Raw genomic sequence first — 17278 nt, 5'->3', positions numbered from 1 at the left:
AGAAACACACACACAAAAAACTCGCTTGCAAAGGTCCTCGTTCAACCCGGAATTGGCCAGAACCGATTGGTTAACATCGCGTTTTCGAATGAACCGAGTAGGTATATTGGTGAAAATCATACGAACGATTAAATCAACCGCTTTTGATTCCCGAATACAACCGATTTATAATCGGTTTTGATCTTATTTAAAAGTTTATATAGAAGCCGCAACAAAAGAAATGCGATCTTGGATGGCTCGAAAGGTCTTGAAAGCGCTTCAACCATTTTGCCAAAGGAAGCTAATACATTAATAATACCCAAAATTAATTCAATGTATCTTGAAAATGAAAAAAAAAAAAACTCGCAAACAATTTCCGGGTCTACCCGGTTCAATTCCAAGCCCGTTCCCAAGCGTACTAATTCGGTTCCAAGTTTGAAAAAATTGGAACATGCCCTGATTGGGTAGATTTTAGGTTCTCGGTCGAGGAACCGACTTAGTCTGGAATCAATCACTCCACTTATCTTAGCGACACGCGTATACTCCCATCCCTTTTGTAATTACAAGGAAACAAGCACAAGCATAAAACTAGATCAATGATTGTCCCCATCTTTTTTTTATCTTTCTGCAAATGCCAAAAACATTGTGACCATAGCCAGCAAACGGCTACTTTTTCAGTTTTCACCAACCCTTCCAAAACCATTGACCTAAAAAACACACACTTCCCTTAAGCCTGAAGAAACTCACAAAAGGAAAAGAAAAAGAAATCACCATCTGATCAGGAAAAAAGCCATCACACAATCACATTGCCCAACTTGTCGTTCACAAGAAAACAAACACCCCCAATCCCATGCCCTTCACAGTAAATCAGCAGCTCCCATTTCAATGATTCTGATTTTGATGCATGGATGCACCACCACATGGCCCCCAACACAACCAAATTCCATGGATGATTCAAGGAGCTTCCAAATAAACAACCCTTCTGCATTAAAAAAACAGAGAGAGAGAGAGCACATGACACACTCTGTAGAGGATAAGAACAAGCCTGCAGGGCCAACCACAGCCTGTCAGCATCCCCTTGCCCTTTCCAGGACAATCCCTCCAGAATCTATCATCAGCGCCTAAATTTGAAAGAAAAGGAACATGCTAGAGCTAGACCGTTATGGCGATTAGGTCGATTCAATTTGACATTTCGAGGCCCTATCTCGAACTTAGTAGCCAAGCCCGATGACCCACTTTTTCTTTAGGACACCAGTGACTCACACAATGCAATAGCAGAGGATTCGGAAGCTTAGAAATTCAAGGTTAGGTTTTCCCTAGATAGGAGCTACTCTATCTCTGCAACATGCGGGAATAACTTAACTTGAGCAAAATAATCACGTGTTAAGAAACATTACAGATCAATGCGTTCTATTATACAGTTAGAATTAGTTCGATTCATCCTTACACGGAGATGAATTATTACACGTTTTTGAAAATAACCAGACACTTGCAAATGAAAATGTCGGTGGCAGTATCCACAGTGTGGTAAAGAATTCAGAAAAGAACCACAAGAGGATACCAAGTGCGCAGGGAAAACTAAGGTAAGCTTATCAAGAAAACAATTTTAGACAATAATCGAGCAAAAAAACATGAAACACAATGGAAGAAAAAGAATCGTTGTCCCCACTCGCCACCGTCTGTCGGGCACAGAGAAAAGAAATGGAGCTCGGCCATCTATAAAACCACCTTTGTCATCCTCTCTGCCACAACTTTATCTTTAGACAGAGAGAGAGAGAGAGAGAGAGAGAGCGCTCAGTCCTCGAAACAGAGAAAACAGAGAGCACAGAAGTAGAAGGTAATGGAGGGCAAAGAAGAAGACGTGAGAGAGGGAGCCAACAAGTTCCCGGAGAGGCAGCCCATTGGGACGTCCGCGCAGACGTACAAGGACTACAAGGAGCCACCCCCTGCACCGTTGTTTGAGCCCGGGGAGCTTTCGTCATGGTCCTTCTACAGGGCTGGGATTGCAGAGTTCATGGCCACTTTCTTGTTCCTCTACATCACCATCCTCACCGTCATGGGCGTCGTCAAGAGCCCCTCCAAGTGCACCACCGTGGGCATCCAGGGCATTGCCTGGGCCTTCGGGGGCATGATCTTCGCCCTCGTCTACTGCACTGCTGGTATCTCTGGTGAGTCAGGAGTGTGTGTTGGAGTGAGCTTGCTGGGTTTACTTTGCTCACTGCCTCTGTGTCTCTGTTTTGTTTTTTCTTGCTTGGAGATGTTTAGGATTTGTCTGGGAGGGAGTGAGAAGGGAAAAGGAAAGAACTTTGCCAAATGTCTTTCTGGGAACTTCACATTCACATGCATGGTTTTGTTTCTGTCGTTCTGGGGGTTAGTTTAGACTTGTTTTTCCTTCAGAAGATGCAATTTTCGCCATTTTTGTCTCGCTTTTCTTGCTTGCTAGAGCCTTTATTGTTTTCCTGCTTCCCGCAGCTTGAGAATGTTGAAGTACTTTAGGCATCAGTTTTTCAAAAACTGCCTGGTAATTTAGGGGGATGATTTCATGCAAGATCACTTGCTATATCAGCCGTAACTATCACTTAAAATAGCATAGATGGCTCTCACAGGTTACATTTTAATCACTACTCGAGTGACTTTAAGGAGTAAAAAAAGTTTCTTTTTCTTTGCCATGCTTTTACTATAATGGCTCGTCTCCTCATGGACTACCCCATCTCCCTTCCCATGACTGACAGGTGTGTTCTGGTTTCTTGAACTTCAGGTGGACACATCAACCCTGCAGTGACCTTTGGGCTGTTCCTGGCCAGGAAGCTGTCCCTGACCAGGGCAGTGTTCTACATGATCATGCAGTGCCTTGGGGCCATCTGTGGTGCTGGGGTGGTGAAGGGCTTCATGGGCCACAGGCAGTATGAGCTTCTGGGTGGTGGCGCCAACTTTGTGAGCCCTGGCTACACCAAGGGTGATGGCCTCGGTGCCGAAATTGTGGGCACTTTTGTCCTGGTCTACACTGTGTTCTCTGCCACTGATGCCAAGAGGAGTGCCAGAGACTCTCATGTCCCTGTATGTGCACACTCTGTCCTCTTCTTCCCTCTGGTGGTGTTCTTGATGTTTCTGGTGCTTTTTTTTTGTTTGGTTTAACTCGCTTTTGATTCCTTGTTCATGAAGTGGTTTGATTTAGTGGGATGCTTAGATTTGCTGCTTGTTGTTTGATCTATGAAGGGGTAAAAGGAGTTTACACAGTTTGGACCTTGGATATTTGCTTATCAAGGGCAATTAAAATTGATGAATTTTGAGGAGGAAATTCTTAGTGAGTCGAGAAGTGGTTAAGAAATATTGATCATTGAGGTAGGCATGAAAGGAAAAGTTTACTGTTATCTCGAGGTAAGCGCATATTTGGCATAATCTGAGTGCTGTGATTTGTTGAGTTGGAAGTATCATTCCACTTCCATAAACTAAAGTTGGGGGCATAAGAAAAAGAAGCTATGGTTGATGGAGTTGTTCGATTTTAATGTGTTGCCTTTTTCTAAAGACTTCTGGATTTAGATCAAATAGGGCCTGTATCATCATGCACATTCTAGAATTTGGTAAAAGTAGTGTTCTCATAGTACCAAAAAATAGTAGTAACTAGACTGCTCATTTATGATGCTAGAATACTCCTAATTCGGTTTGAAAACCGACATCTGAAGTAGACATCACTGAGAAAGCAAATGGCGTGCAAAGAATGTTTAGCATAATCTGCTTATTTCGAACCAATGGCACGAAAAAACAGAAATCCCTGCTGTGGTGTACTTGAAAGATATTAAATAGCTCTAGGTTGATCTCATTGTTTTTTGGGCATTCATATTGCAGATCTTGGCTCCTCTTCCAATTGGATTTGCAGTGTTCTTGGTTCATTTGGCCACGATCCCCATCACTGGAACCGGCATTAACCCGGCAAGGAGTCTTGGAGCCGCCATCATCTTCGACAAGGACCATGCCTGGGATGACCAAGTAAGCTCCTTATTTTTTTTTCAAAAAAAAAAATAATTCTCTTGGTTGATAATCAGACTAACTCTGAGATGAATTTGGTAATTACCAGTGGATCTTCTGGGTTGGACCATTCATTGGAGCTGCACTAGCTGCTGTCTACCACCAGATAATCATCAGAGCAATCCCCTTCAAAGCCAGGACCTGAAGCGCTCATTAGCATCTTTTGCTTCTCTCTCCTTTCACTTGAGGCTTTGTTTTCTCTAATGTTTGGACTCTTTTCAATCTTTATGATGTAAATTATCAAATTATGATGGCACGACGAGTTTGTGAATGCTTCCTTATGAATGGACTATCCTCTTCTTTTCCCCCCACCTTTCCAATCTTTCATGGTTGGAGCAATTTTTTTCTTTTTAAGTTCCATACTGTAGTGATTAAAAAGTTGCCTGCAGAAACAGAAACTACTTAAAAGGTCCTCATAACACAAGCAGCTAAGATTACAGCAATCACGACAGATGGATCATTCAAATTCAACAATCTCTTGTAGACGTTTTTTCTCACGGCAAACTAGTCAGAAACACCACAGATATCGTTACCCTCTTGCGGAGGCTCTATTTGACGTGGATAGCAGCCCAAGAAAAAGAACAGGAATCTGAATTTTGTCCAATACATTTGGCTTTAGATAAACTAAGACGATACGAGACTATTTCAGTAGAATTTGTCACCATGAAAGAGCTGGCAACAGGCCTAGCCACCAAATTTATAATTGCTTTTACGGCATCAAGTAAAAAGATTTCAAGAACGGGATCACATGGCATTCCTTCTTCACTTGAGCAACATCATACCAAGACAAATAAAGAACCAGAGAACGTATCTTTGGTAGGATCCACAAACCCATTTTGATATCACTGGAGGAGTGCAGCAGCAGACGAAATCACATAAAAAATGGGAAGTAATGACTGACATTTCACACGAGATATGGAGCTTGACAGATGCACGAAATGTTGTAGGCTACCCGAATTAAATCATACGACTTATAAGAATGTACTGCAACTGCGAAGATGGATAAGCACTTACTGTTTGTAAAGCTAAGCACCTAACTTGCGAAGACGGCTTGCTTTCAATCAGACTAAAAGGTGATGTGCACGAATTTAACCTCAAATCAAAACAAAGGAAAAATCAAAGAATTTGGAGGGTAAGGACTCTACTCACTTTTGAGTTACTACTATTCAGGGACCGAAAACGTGAAATAGACAGGCACATGGATGGTCCCGGCCTAAAGTCGAGCTTGAGCTGTACCTAAAGTTGGGCAGCTCTTTTAATGCTCACTGCTTTAACACCCCACATGCAGGAACACCTAACACTCACGGCAGATGGATCGTTCAAAATTCAACGATCTCTTGGAGATGTTCTCTTCCTCACGGCAACATGTACACCACAGATATCATTCCACTCCCATCCCATCTGACATGTATCAGCATGGAGCTTGTACTGCAGCGCAAGGAAAAGAACGTGAATTTCTTTCTAATTTCTCCACTGCATTTAGCTTGATTCGCGACTTCGTGGATAAGACCATGATCATACAAGACTTTTTCAGTAAAAGTTACCACCATGATGGAGCTGGCAACAGGCCTATTAAACAAATTTATAATTGCTTTTATGGCATGAAAGTAAAAAGATTTCAAGAATGCGATCACATAGCAATACTTCTTCACCAGAGCAACGTCATACGCAGAACAAAAATAACACGAGAAAATATAATTGGTAGGATCCACCACAATAAATCTCCAGAGGACTGCAGCAGCATACGAAATCACATAAAAAATGGGAAGTAAGTAATGAACAGACATTTCACTAAAGATACGAGGCTTGACCGATGCACGAAGTATTGTGCTATAAGAGCCGAACAAATAGGCGGCAACCGGGTGTGAGATGTGAGATGTAATCCTACTCTCTCCCTCGCTCTCCCCGTCATTTGAAGAATGAAAACCTCAACTCGATCAAAGAACTAAAATTCACGATGAATGGGTTTCATCACACAGGAGGTCTTCACATCCGCTAAATCCTCTCCATCTTCTCATTAGTTCTTCATTACAAACAAAATGCTAGGAAAAGGTCAGATTGGAGTAAACAAGACAAATGAAGCAAGAATCTGAACCTCTAAGATATTCATCTTCTTGCTCATGGTTTTAAATCTTTTGACTTAGGAAAATGAACCGCAACTGCAAATGACAGGAAACAAGTATCTAAATTCAACTGACTACATCTCATTCTGCTACAATTTCTTGCTTGGGGAAGAACCAACATAAATATTTACAAAAGAATCAGTTACAATGTATTTCACAACACAATGCTATTCGCAGACCGTGCCGACAATCTAATAATCCACATTAGTTTTTTGGGATCAAAATCCTCTTACTGAACTCTGCCAAACCTCAATAGACTGCTGATCCTTCCTGGTGACGAACATCTTGTTCCCCCCAAAAGCCAAGTTGGTTATCTTAGCTCCTCCCATATCTTTTGTTCTTCCTATTAAGTTCTTCCTGAATACCCTCTCTCCTAAACCGTCGTCGCTTTTCTTCCGAGAGCTGATCAGCACCTCTGACCACAACTCTATATCGCCCTTTTTAGTACAAAAGACCTGATTCCCATGACTCTCAATTTTACACCCAACTCCTTCTTTCTTTCCATTTAGTAATTTTCTCCTATCTCCAAGACAAACCCAAGACTTCTCATCATCCAAGTTCCTCAAATCCACATAAAACACCTCGCCTGAATTCACACCAATCTTAAACATGGCAGATAGATTATCCGACACTGCAACATCGGAAAAGCAGTCAACTTTATCCTTCACCTCCCAAACTATGCTCCCCGTCCTTATATCCCACAATCTGATATTGCCCGATACACCCGATGGCCCGCCATGAGACCCGGATGCCATCAAGAGATTATAACTTGGAATCCACTTCAATTTCGTTGCTGGAATAGCTGAATCAAGATCAGCACCGAAAATCTCATTATGACCGATCTCCGCGACTGGGCTCAAGCTCTGCAAGTCATAAACCAAGATCGAATTCGAGTTCCTCCGACCAGATTCAAAGCTAGCAAATAAGTACTCGCCCGACGAACCAATCGCTTGCACAGTGGAACCAGACCTAGTCACGTTCTCCCAATTCAAAGTCTCTCTAACAGACCCATTCTCAAGATCGAGTATTTGCAAACCTGAAAAGTCGGTGGCGCCAGCCGCGGCTACAGCCGGCGAGATGGGCAGCAGCGAGTCGACGGCGGTGAATTGAGTCAGGATAGTCTTCTTCCTCCCCAAACACCAATCGAACGAGGTGATTTTGCTCCCGTGCGCGACGTGGAGGGACCCGAACGGCGTGGCGGCGATCGCCGACGGCGTGTCGCGGCCATTCAGCGGCAAGGCCAGCGATTTCTCGAGGTTGAAGGCTTCGAACTGAGACGGGTTCGACGCGGAACTGACCAAAAGGGACTCGACCCCATAGAACTGGGATTCGGAGACCACGTCCTGAAGATCAAAGGCCTTAGCTTTCGACGGCAGGTTGCCGGTCCTGAGGAGGGACAAGACGACGGAGAACAATTCGGGGTCTCGGTCGACGAAATGCTCGCCGGGGTGAGCCAATTGGGACTTGGCGACGGCGGAGAGGATCGATTCGGGGCCGGCGAGGGCGAGGGTCTGCCTGGTGGTCTGGAAAATCTGGCCACCCACGTTGATGGTCACCACGTTGGTGTCCGCCTTCGCAGGATGCAACCCATTGGGAAGCGCGGTGGGGCACGAGAAAGGCGGCATCTTTAAACCCCGGGAATTTGCGAAGCTCCGAGAATTCGATGGCGATCTGTCGCGAAATCAAGAAACCCTAGGACAGGACACCAAGAAAGATTGACCCCTCAGGAACAGGGAAGATGGGAGTGGAACATATATAAGAGGGGAGGAGGGGGTTAACAAACAGAAGTTGGTCAAGAAAACCGACAAGATGCAGGTGAGAGATAGCAGAAAATGGGGTCAAACTTGGGGTCGGTTGAGGGGTGTCCACTGTCCAGAAGGTCAAAGAGGGGTGTTTTGCAGAAAGGAAGAGGATAAATTCATCACGTGGGGGACGAGCGCCGGGAGCCTCGAATCGCAACATCTTGTCGTGCATTGAGTTCGATGTCTGTCGAAAGTTGACCCGTCCTTCCAAACGAAAATTCGAGACCGTGCTTGCTTGAGCCCGTGCGAAGCGCGAGCGAGTAAATTAACGAATAGGATCTTGCTAACGGACCGTTTCTATGGCACTTGTTTAAACTATATTTTATCCGGGATATTTCGATTTTCAAGGTATCGGTGGCGCATGGTTTGAAATCGACCGGCGCGTTGAAAATCATAAAGTTTGTCGGGGCCATTAAAAAAATTGCAGCAGTGAATCATATCTCGTTTCTTTCTTGGACAGGAGAGAGAGAGAGAGAGAGAGAGAGAGAGAGGAGAAAGATTGGTTGTGTGCATTGGCTGGGTCAACAAACGTGGTTGCGAAAGCCGTCCAATTTGCACCACTGTTTTGAATGTTCGGTCTCTTTCCCCTTCCTTCCAACCTTCCTAGCAGAGCCCGCCCCTGGTCTAAAGGCATTGCGACAAGGACGAATCGTTTCGAGTGGTTTCTTCTGGGGGGGTTGGTTTGGACCGTTTGGTTACACAAACAAGATTAAAAACGAGGGGATCTTCCAGAGTTGTTTACATTCGATTGAGTGAATCTAGACGATTGACGGTGTGGATCGAGACATGGGTCTATGCAAGAGCTTCTCGGTAGAGAGAAGGATTCGAGGTCTTTTATGGCCAGAACATTTCGAATGTGATATCGCCCCCGGCTGCATACTTGGACCGAGATCGTAGATTCATTAGATATCTGCAATTGCTGTCATCTTCCAGATTTCAGAAACCTAAATCAACCCAGCGCAGAGCTGCCCGCCTTATGCGAACCGGGCAATGTCGTGGAGGATGCCAAGACAACCGCATAGCGGATTCTTTCATCCACGAAGCGAATTTTGTTTACAAAACTAAAAGCCACCTTCATCAAGTTTCGTATCTAAATCAGCAATTTAAGAAGATCCTTACCGTCGCGTTTAGTCAATCATCAGACTGCGATGAACACATAGATGTGGAACGGAAGATCTATTTAAACATTCTCCTTTGACACCGTACACTGCAGTCACATTGATGATCATACCGGCCGAATGAAGTCGCCGTAAATGAATGGGATGGCACGATATTCTAGTAGAGTAGAAGTGGAAACCGACTTGAGATTTCGAAGGAATACTCAAAATAGAGACAGACCATAGGTCTTTCAAAATCTCAGGGTTCAACCCTCCTTCAATCCCTCTTTTAACAGATGTGTTACAAGAACTTGAAAATAACCAGCATCAAAATCTCATTATTCATACTATTTTACACCACGACAACTGAATACGATGATGAGATTGAGCCTTGAGATGCCTGGGAAATACCAATAACTTTTCCTGTCTGAACTTTACAAGTGAGGGAAAGACTGTTCTATTCTAGTCCTAACAAAAGTTCATGGGTGACCCTGTTTACTCAAAAACAGATACGGGTCAACATGCATTGGTCCTTCCTATTAATTTCCAAATTCTTCCGACTTGAAGAAAGTAGTATATTGTTAGTTTATAGATGGTCTGTCAGACACTAAAAATTCACCCACCTGAGCTTTTAGACTTAGTATGGTCTGGGCAAAGACTCAACCAACAACAGAGTGCAAAAGCAAGCACTGCCGATTAGCTGACACCTGGCTGTATCACTGGGAAGGACCAGTTTCCACTCTCCTCAACAACCGTTTCGCCAGTCCACCAAGCCAAGCCAAAGTCGGGCCTATGAGCGTCTCTCCCATCGGCATTAGCGAATTTGAATTCTCTAGAAGACCCTGATGTGATAGAACCATGCCTATGATGTTGCCATTTCTCATTGTCACCTAAGGCAGCTCCCTCTTGTTCGTTACTGGATGTTGCACCTGAAGTGCCCTCATTCCTGTCTTTAAGTTCACAACAGATACTCTCTCTCTCAGCAGCTGCATTATTTGCACAAGTGATCGCGCTTCCTGCCGAAGCAATAAGCTTGCCATCCCCGTGGCTCACATCTTCTGTAGGTATCTCGAATGATACTCTGTTGTTGACCGTTGAATTGCCATTTTGGCGTTTGTTGACAGATGGATGTGTTGCGACCTTGAAATCTGAAGGGTATCCTTCTACATATTTGGTTCTCACAGAATCAGGAGTCAATGAACCAGAATCTCGCCTTGATCCCCATTCGTGGGTGCACAACTTATCAAGGTTCAAGAGCTTGGGAGGCTCACTGGATCGGAACTCTAGGACATTGAGACCACCAGCAAACTCACAACCAGGAAAAGGAGACGAAGTGCCCGAGCCCGAGATGCCAGAGCTGGGAGAAATCAAGTGGCCGACAGGGCTTCCAGGAGAAAACTGATATGACTGAAATTCATAGTTAGGGAACAGAAACCCTTGACAGGTCCCAGAGTTCCGTAGGTTGGGGTCTAGCAGCTGGGCAAATGGCACCTCTGGTGATGAGGGCGTAGTCAGATGCACAGACTCGGGAGGGGGGGTGAAGGGAGCAGTAGACGGCTCGGTTGTAAATGTTGAGAAAACAGGCGGAGATACTAACTGGGTTTCATGGGCATAGGGTCCAATAGCAAATATGGAGCGAGGTCCACTGGGGGAATACATACTTGCCGATATGGATGTCATCGAAAACACACCGGCTGGAGATTGGGCAGCTGAAGGAGGTTCGGATTGAAGGAATGATGCTGGAGAGGAGGGCGGTGCCACAAATGGAAGTGTTATAGCAGTTGGTTGCGCCAGATTATGAGTAGCCGGAGCATCGCCGGTGGAACCCATTGTCTCAGGAAGAAGAACAGCAGGCCCAATACGCTTCTGGTGCTTCTGAGACCCAAAGCACCAATACAAGCTCCAAAAAGCACCCCATCTTTTCTTCTGCTTTCGAAGAACAAATAGAAACGTCTTAGCAAGGAAAGTGCCACACACCTCTGCAGTAGCATATGCTTAATTATATAAGGGAAAAAGGTCATGACAACTCAACAAAGATGTTGGCATACAAAAGCTATGATTGTTGGCACTTTACAGTACATGTGATCATGCATAAATTGGTATGATAAACTGAAAATCATAACCAGCACAAGCCATGTCAAAGCAGAACAGGTATGCCACTGAAAGTTTCGTAATTTCTCGAACCTCATAGTGGTTAATTGCCGAAACAACATGATAATTTCATCATTACTGAAGGGAGGATCCAGCACAGCATGTTAGGAACTTATACACTCGGCAACTTGCTCGGGCTTGAATCCGCCTGCCCTTACTAATATTAGAACTCAGTACTCGTCTTTTACTTTTCACTGCTGCAGAGCAAGATACAAACATATCACAGGCTCTGAGCACATATTTCCATCAGAGAAGTGTTAATTAGTTAAGACTCTTTCGGTCCAAGGCTATTTCGCACATCTTCAATCCCAGTTCTAACTCGACCGCACGACACATGAGGAACCCGTGAAGCAGAAACGAGAGGAGAAAAAAAAAGGGCAGGAGGAAGGAAAGTACCGAGTTGAACAAAAACACGAACCATTTCCAACCCAAAAAAATATTCAGAAAATGCAGGTCCCAGAGCCCGAACTCCATCCCCTATCATATCCAAAACCAAGAACCTGACCATTACAAAGACGAATTCCGCTACCACAGTCATCTACATCAGAGCATTCATCCTGTTCAAATTTCTCAGAACTTCAAATGACACCATCAAATCCCAATCTCTCACTCTAAATTCAAACATCAAGCCCAGCCCCCCCCCCCCCCACCCTGTACTTTTGAGTTGAATTTCTCTCCAGCAATTATCTCCTTCACCTTTTCGTTTTTAATCTTTTTGATCAAACCAGAGACAAAAAGAAGCAGATCGAACCTTTAGGAAAAACTGCCATCAAAGACCACTTTTTTTGGCTCCTCCTAATGATTACTACTAGCGAACCTTTTTTAACCCATCTTTTGCTCAGAGCCAAGTGCCTACATCGAAAAAAAGCAGCCCCGCCGCCTATTTCGCACCGGAAACTCATCCCAACTTCCACTTCGCTTCACGAGGCGCTAGCAGAACGAACGAAAATCCAACCCAAAACACGCAAGATCAATCGAAACACCAAAAAACTCGGACTTCCCTCAGCATCACTCCCCGATCCGACCCGAAAAAAACACAAATCACCCAGCGAGCTCCATCGATCAGCGACCAAAACACAGTGAAAACACAGAGCGAGAGAGACAGAGAGACGGCACGCGCGTATCAGTAACACGAGCCCCCGTCGAGGAGCAGCTCGAGCTCACCTGAACCGCGGCTTGGGGGACGCGGTTCTCGGCGGAAGCGATCGCCGTCGCGGCGGCGTGTATGGTCTCCAGGGCGTCGCCGCGGCGGCGGCCGGCGCTCCCGGCGGCGGCGGCGGCCCCGCCCCTCGCTCCCCCGTGCCCGCTCCACATGCCCCTTCCTCGATGATCCCGACGACGAAAGCAAACGCAGCACCACAGCTCCACAGCTTCCGGCAGAAACCGCGCTATCGAGAGCAGCTGCTTCGTCCCCGCATGCGGAAGTCCGAGAAAAGGAAAAAAAGTTTTCCCGAGAAAATAACCGAACGCGAAGGGGGAGGCTCGGCTCGGCTCGGCTCGGCTCGGGCAGTAGTGGGTACTACGACGAGGAGCAAAATCGCGTGGAAAACGAAAATTAGCTCCCCGGTAAAAAAAAAAAAGGGTTAATACCACGAAAAACCCTAAATTAGTGCACTTGTGACAGATTTACCCCAAACTGTTTTTTTTATCATAAAAAACCCCAAACTGGTACATTTGTGACAATTTTACCCCGAACTATTTTTTTGACCACCAAAAACCCCAAACTGGTACACCTGTGACAATTTTACCCCGAACTATTTTTTTTGACCACCAAAAACCCCAAACTGGTACACCTGTGACAATTTTACCCCGAACTAATTTTTTAATAATATTATTTTTTTATTTTTCGAATTTTTTTAGTTTTTCTTTTCTTTTCTTTTTCTTTTCCTTTTCTTTTTTTTTTTTCCTTCATCTTCATTGGACCAACAATGGATTGTTATATTGTAATTGATACCACAATAACGTGACACGTAACATAAATGCTACATTTTGACCCAAAAAAAAAACATAAACGCTAAATGAAAGACTTTCTTTTATATGCATGAATTTTCATAACAACCACTTTTTTCTACATTTAAATGTCTCACGTTTTATTTATTATATATTTCAAGTGATCATATTGATTTATGAATCGCCATGCACATATAATATCTCTCATCTTATATATAAAATATACTAATTTTGTAAATTAATATGTTAAATTAAATTGGCAAGCAAGACGTATAGAAATTGTTGATTAGCTGTACTCCAAGCTTAGGTAACAAGCCTACGTTGGACCCCAACAGTTTGCCTATCCACTTGCACCCAAAAATAAGAAAGACACGACAACAATGTAATGCCTTTTTCGCGAGACATTTAAATGTAGAAAAAATAACATACCGTTTTTATTTTCCGATGTTGTACCGTAATGTTTTTGATTTTTCAATATATTATTACGAAAATGCCCATAGCCATGGGGGCCTTGCTGGAGTAGGGCCGCTAATATCATATACGCAGAATTCGACTCTCGTGCTTTACAAAAATCAGAAAGAGACGAGAGCTTGACATTATTACGAACGCACTGAAAATTATGTTGCTTTGTTTTTTTTTTTAATTTATTGGGTGTTTAATAAATATCTCATAAAGATTATATCATTGTGGAATTTTTAATATTATTATTGGGATGGGAACGCTTTTGGAGGTCAAACACGGCAATGACGTGAGTGCCCGATTGATTTTGTGGAAGACCCGGGACTTTTTCAGGCTTTCGACTTTCGAGCTCTGGGGAAATCGAGGCGATTAATTTATTTTAATTAACCCAATTAATTATGGCGCGGTGGGGCGGGTTTCCCAAAATGCCCCTACGGACAGGCAGTATTTTCGGCCCACGTGCAAAAAGAAAACTCGAAAAGAGCTGTATAGTTCCCACGGGTGATGTACGGGGCTATACGTAGGTGGACCTGAGAGTTAGTCACAGTGTTCGACGCTACGAGGAAGGTGACATAGGGTGACAGGCGAGTAGTTGATGGGAAGCTAAAACGGGTTCGGTTCGAATTAGGTGCGGCGACACCCCCGCACGGGCGGGGGTGTGGCGGCGGACGGTGTCGATACCCCCCAGTACGGAATTCGGGGCGTTCACGTCTCCCTTCTGTCGTGGCTGGTCAATCGACCGATCTTCGCATTGGCGAACTTTTAGCGTTGAATTAAATTTATTTTCTTTCCTCCCCCGAGGAGGTGTTCGATGGAAATTCTTATTTTGTCCCCACATCCCGAATTCCGTATTCGTGAATTACGCCGCCGTACGGTCGCGGTAGGCGAATGAATCTTCTCCTCCCTCCCCTTGCGACACTGCGCCCGGGCAAGCGAGCGGGCACGAAACGCACGGGAGAAACCCGCCGTGCTTTCATCAAACCATTTACATAACACGTGCGGCCGTGCGAGAGCCATGATGATACTTTGATATCCGTAGGTCGAAGGCTGTAGGAGGAGGATTGATGATGATGATGATGGGGTTTTTTTTTTTGTGGCTGCTCAACCATCCTAAGATGTAAAAACGAGGGTCGAGGAAGGGCAATCCCGTCACTCCGCGCGCCACGCAGTTCTCTCCGTTGGAGGGAAAAAGCTGGGGGTTGAAAAAAGAAGGGACAAAGACAAGGAGAGCGTGTGGGTGGGTGGGGTTGGCAGTTTGCCATCATGAATCGTGAAAGGCGTGCACGTGTGGCTCATCCCCCCACAACCACCCTTCTAGATGTCGATGGGGATTGGCTTGTCGCTTGTCGCTTGTCGCTCCCAACTCGATGATGGCTCGAGATAGACTCGTCCGATTTCGAGCGGAGCTCGAGCTCGGGTCCGTCGATGATCCTCGGTTCCATAAGTTCACGAGTTCGATCCCGACTTTTATTCTGGATTCGAGGTGTATAGCCTCGCCGTTCGAGCTCGTGTTCATTCCACGAGTACGTTGCGGTCGGGGAGCCGAGTTCGATCTCCCCGGCTTTCTAATCGAGGCGGGTTCGGGTCGAGCCGGAGCCGGAGCCCGGAAACCTGGCATCGGGCGCGCGAGCCGGGGCAGAAGCCCCGGAGCTTCTTTCACGCCGTGTCGGGGCTGGGCTCGGCTCGCCCCCGCGGCCCCGACCCGCACTGACGCCCCTCCTTTTCCATTCTTCCTTCTAATCTTTCGTGGAAGTCCCACTCATGGGTTTGACAAAAAAGGCTACCGGCTTCGCTTCCGCTAGTGCAATTTCGACGAAACATGTAGTGGGGGATAGGTCACATGTTTGGCCATAAAGGGGGCACATCATTCGTTAGCTTTCGCATGAAGTAGGATGATCCGCACGTGTGAATCCCCAAGATCTTTGGGTCCACCACCACCACCACCGCCACCACCAACGACGTCGACGCTTTCACACGCCTCCCCCGCAAGCTCTCGTTTTCCTCCGCGGGATGATCCTCGTGGAAATTTGAAAGCTGACGAAGTTGCATGGAAATTTCGAGGTCCTTGTTTTTCCCGGTGGAAAGTAGTAGGGCCACAGCACGCAAGATCCGCAGGCACGACACGAGCGAAGCTCTTTTAACTTTTAGATCCGACCTCAATCCTGTAACGAACCTTCCTTTCGGGTCCGAAAGAAATCGCGGGCTTTCACTTTTACTCTTAAATCTGGCCTCGGTCCAAGAATGGCCACCGGTTAGTTTCTTCAAAACTATCAATATCGGGAGGCCGTCGCTGCTGTTCCGGGCGAAGGGTTGGGGGTGCCAGTGAAGACGCGGGTTGTGATAACGGACCTCTAACTGGCCCCGATAGTTTCGAAGAAATCAGCGGCGAATTTTCGGGCGCCGGGACGGATTCGGGACTATAGAGAAAGTCTGCGATTTTTTTTTTCGCGGCAAATAAAAATTCGGGACCAAAATCGGGATTGGACCTACAGTTGACGGTTTCTTCGGAAATTTAGCCCGTATTTCGCTTTTAGACAATGCAAAGTACCAATTCGAAGAGAGAGAGAGAGAGAGACAAATAAAACTCAAATTTCAAAGAGGACAAATAGGACCAGAGATTCTATGGAGCACGTAAAGAAAAATGGCCTTTTATCTGCAGCTGATGCTAACTTTGAACCTAAAGATTAGGTAAAATTGCTGTTCCCGCATCATCCCCGCACTGTATTCATAGTCAAAAACCATATGACATTCCGCCGTCGGAAACGGCGGCGCTTTTTGCGTTACGACATTTCATGGTTCGACGACGATAGTGTTTCCAACTCCTTTTGTGCACGCTTGTCCTTAAGCCTTGGGGGCGCGCATCATCGAACCGAATCGATCGAAGGTATGAGTTAAATATTGCGGATTCGTATACTTTTAGAGCGAGGTCCGGTCTTAAAGGTTTGAATTTGAATTGGAATTGGGAGAGCGTACATCGCTCATCACGTAAGCGTCGAATTTATGAAGAGAGGTATTCTATAAATCTTTTCAAGATATTTAAAAAGGGAAAACGACACGAAGAGTCATTGGCATGACGTGCAATGTGGTCCGTGAATTGTGTAGTCCTTCAATTAATTCAAGTTCAGGGACTATATTTAACATTTTCATATAGTTCAGGGACTATATTGAACATGTACTAAAAATCCAGAAAGCACATTAAATAAATTAAAAGTTCATGGACTACATTAAACAAATTAAAAGTTGAGGAATTACATTATATATTAGATCAAAGTTTTAGGGAGAGTGTTTGTGTCGTTATTACTAATTAAAAAAAACTAAAGTTGGAAAAGAACTTTACGTCTTGGACCTGACCAGGTGTGGTCAGCAATTTGGACCGGTGAGATAAGGCCGAACCACATGGTGAATGGGGGTAACGTGCTCAACTTTGGCAATTTCTTTGGTGGAAAACAAAAAGGTTAGTATACCTACATTGCTGCTTCGTGGAATGATCTCAATTTCCCCTCCTCCTTTTTTTTTTATCGAGTTGGGTGTGTGGGGACCCCAATCGTATGGAGACAATCCGCACGCTCGATGAATCGGTACACCGTCGCGACACACTCGAGCGGGCCAGACGAGATATTCACCGAGCTCCGGAAGAGATTGAGATTGAGGAGGGGCCCACCAATCTACCGTCGGCTCTGATACCATTTGT

At 45.2% G+C, this 17278-nt stretch overlaps 3 protein-coding genes across 5 annotated transcripts; 1 reads left to right on the top strand and 2 right to left on the bottom strand.

Annotated features, from left to right (window-relative positions):
- Window positions 1-1734: 1734 nt before the first annotated feature.
- LOC115692281 (aquaporin PIP1-1-like) lies at window positions 1735-4311 on the top strand. The gene is made up of 4 exons (XM_030619082.2): window positions 1735-2147; window positions 2738-3036; window positions 3826-3966; window positions 4055-4311. The coding sequence occupies exons 1-4, from the start codon at window positions 1820-1822 to the stop codon at window positions 4148-4150; spliced, it is 864 nt and encodes a 287-aa protein (XP_030474942.1). The 5' UTR covers window positions 1735-1819; the 3' UTR covers window positions 4151-4311.
- A 1860-nt stretch (window positions 4312-6171) lies between these two features.
- Window positions 6172-7932, bottom strand: LOC115692302 (BTB/POZ domain-containing protein At5g41330). Its single transcript, XM_030619108.2, has one exon. The coding sequence runs from the start codon at window positions 7751-7753 to the stop codon at window positions 6347-6349; it is 1407 nt and encodes a 468-aa protein (XP_030474968.2). The 5' UTR covers window positions 7754-7932; the 3' UTR covers window positions 6172-6346.
- Window positions 7933-9237: 1305 nt separating this feature from the next.
- On the bottom strand, window positions 9238-12600 carry LOC115692310 (uncharacterized). 3 transcript variants are annotated; one of them, XM_056317886.1, is made up of 2 exons: window positions 12343-12600; window positions 9238-10953 (listed from the first exon to the last, which is right to left on the bottom strand). In XM_056317886.1, the coding sequence occupies exons 1-2, from the start codon at window positions 12490-12492 to the stop codon at window positions 9724-9726; spliced, it is 1380 nt and encodes a 459-aa protein (XP_056173861.1). In that variant the 5' UTR covers window positions 12493-12600; the 3' UTR covers window positions 9238-9723. The 3 variants fall into 3 exon arrangements, with proteins under 3 accessions (XP_056173861.1, XP_056173860.1, XP_056173862.1); XM_056317885.1 differs by lacking the exon at window positions 12343-12600 and adding an exon at window positions 11575-11816 and having other exon boundaries at window positions 9238-11006; XM_056317887.1 differs by lacking the exon at window positions 12343-12600 and adding an exon at window positions 11575-11781.
- Window positions 12601-17278: the final 4678 nt, after the last annotated feature.

Source organism: Syzygium oleosum, unplaced genomic scaffold (genome assembly GCF_021117445.2).
Source record: "Syzygium oleosum isolate NSW1041296 unplaced genomic scaffold, Sole_v2.1 Sole_v2.14, whole genome shotgun sequence".
In the NCBI taxonomy this organism is placed as follows: Eukaryota; Viridiplantae; Streptophyta; class Magnoliopsida; order Myrtales; family Myrtaceae; genus Syzygium; species Syzygium oleosum.
The sequence above is the reverse complement of the archived record's forward strand: the minus strand, read 5'-3'. Positions and strand labels throughout refer to the sequence as shown.

What these genes read in the sequence shown, in the direction of transcription:
- LOC115692281 (XM_030619082.2), top strand. Translation starts at nt 1,820, where the DNA reads ATGGAGGGCAAAGAAGAAGACGTGAGAGAGGGAGCCAACAAGTTCCCG. An exon ending in CTGCACTGCTGGTATCTCTG is followed by an intron (nt 2,148 to 2,737) that starts GTGAGTCAGGAG and finishes CTTGAACTTCAG; the next exon opens with GTGGACACATCAACCCTGCA. An exon ending in CCAGAGACTCTCATGTCCCT is followed by an intron (nt 3,037 to 3,825) that starts GTATGTGCACAC and finishes TTCATATTGCAG; the next exon opens with ATCTTGGCTCCTCTTCCAAT.
- LOC115692302 (XM_030619108.2), bottom strand. Translation starts at nt 7,753, where the DNA reads ATGCCGCCTTTCTCGTGCCCCACCGCGCTTCCCAATGGGTTGCATCCT.
- LOC115692310 (XM_056317885.1), bottom strand. Translation starts at nt 11,716, where the DNA reads ATGACTGTGGTAGCGGAATTCGTCTTTGTAATGGTCAGGTTCTTGGTT. An exon ending in TCGTGTTTTTGTTCAACTCG is followed by an intron (nt 11,007 to 11,574) that starts GTACTTTCCTTC and finishes ATGCTACTGCAG; the next exon opens with AGGTGTGTGGCACTTTCCTT.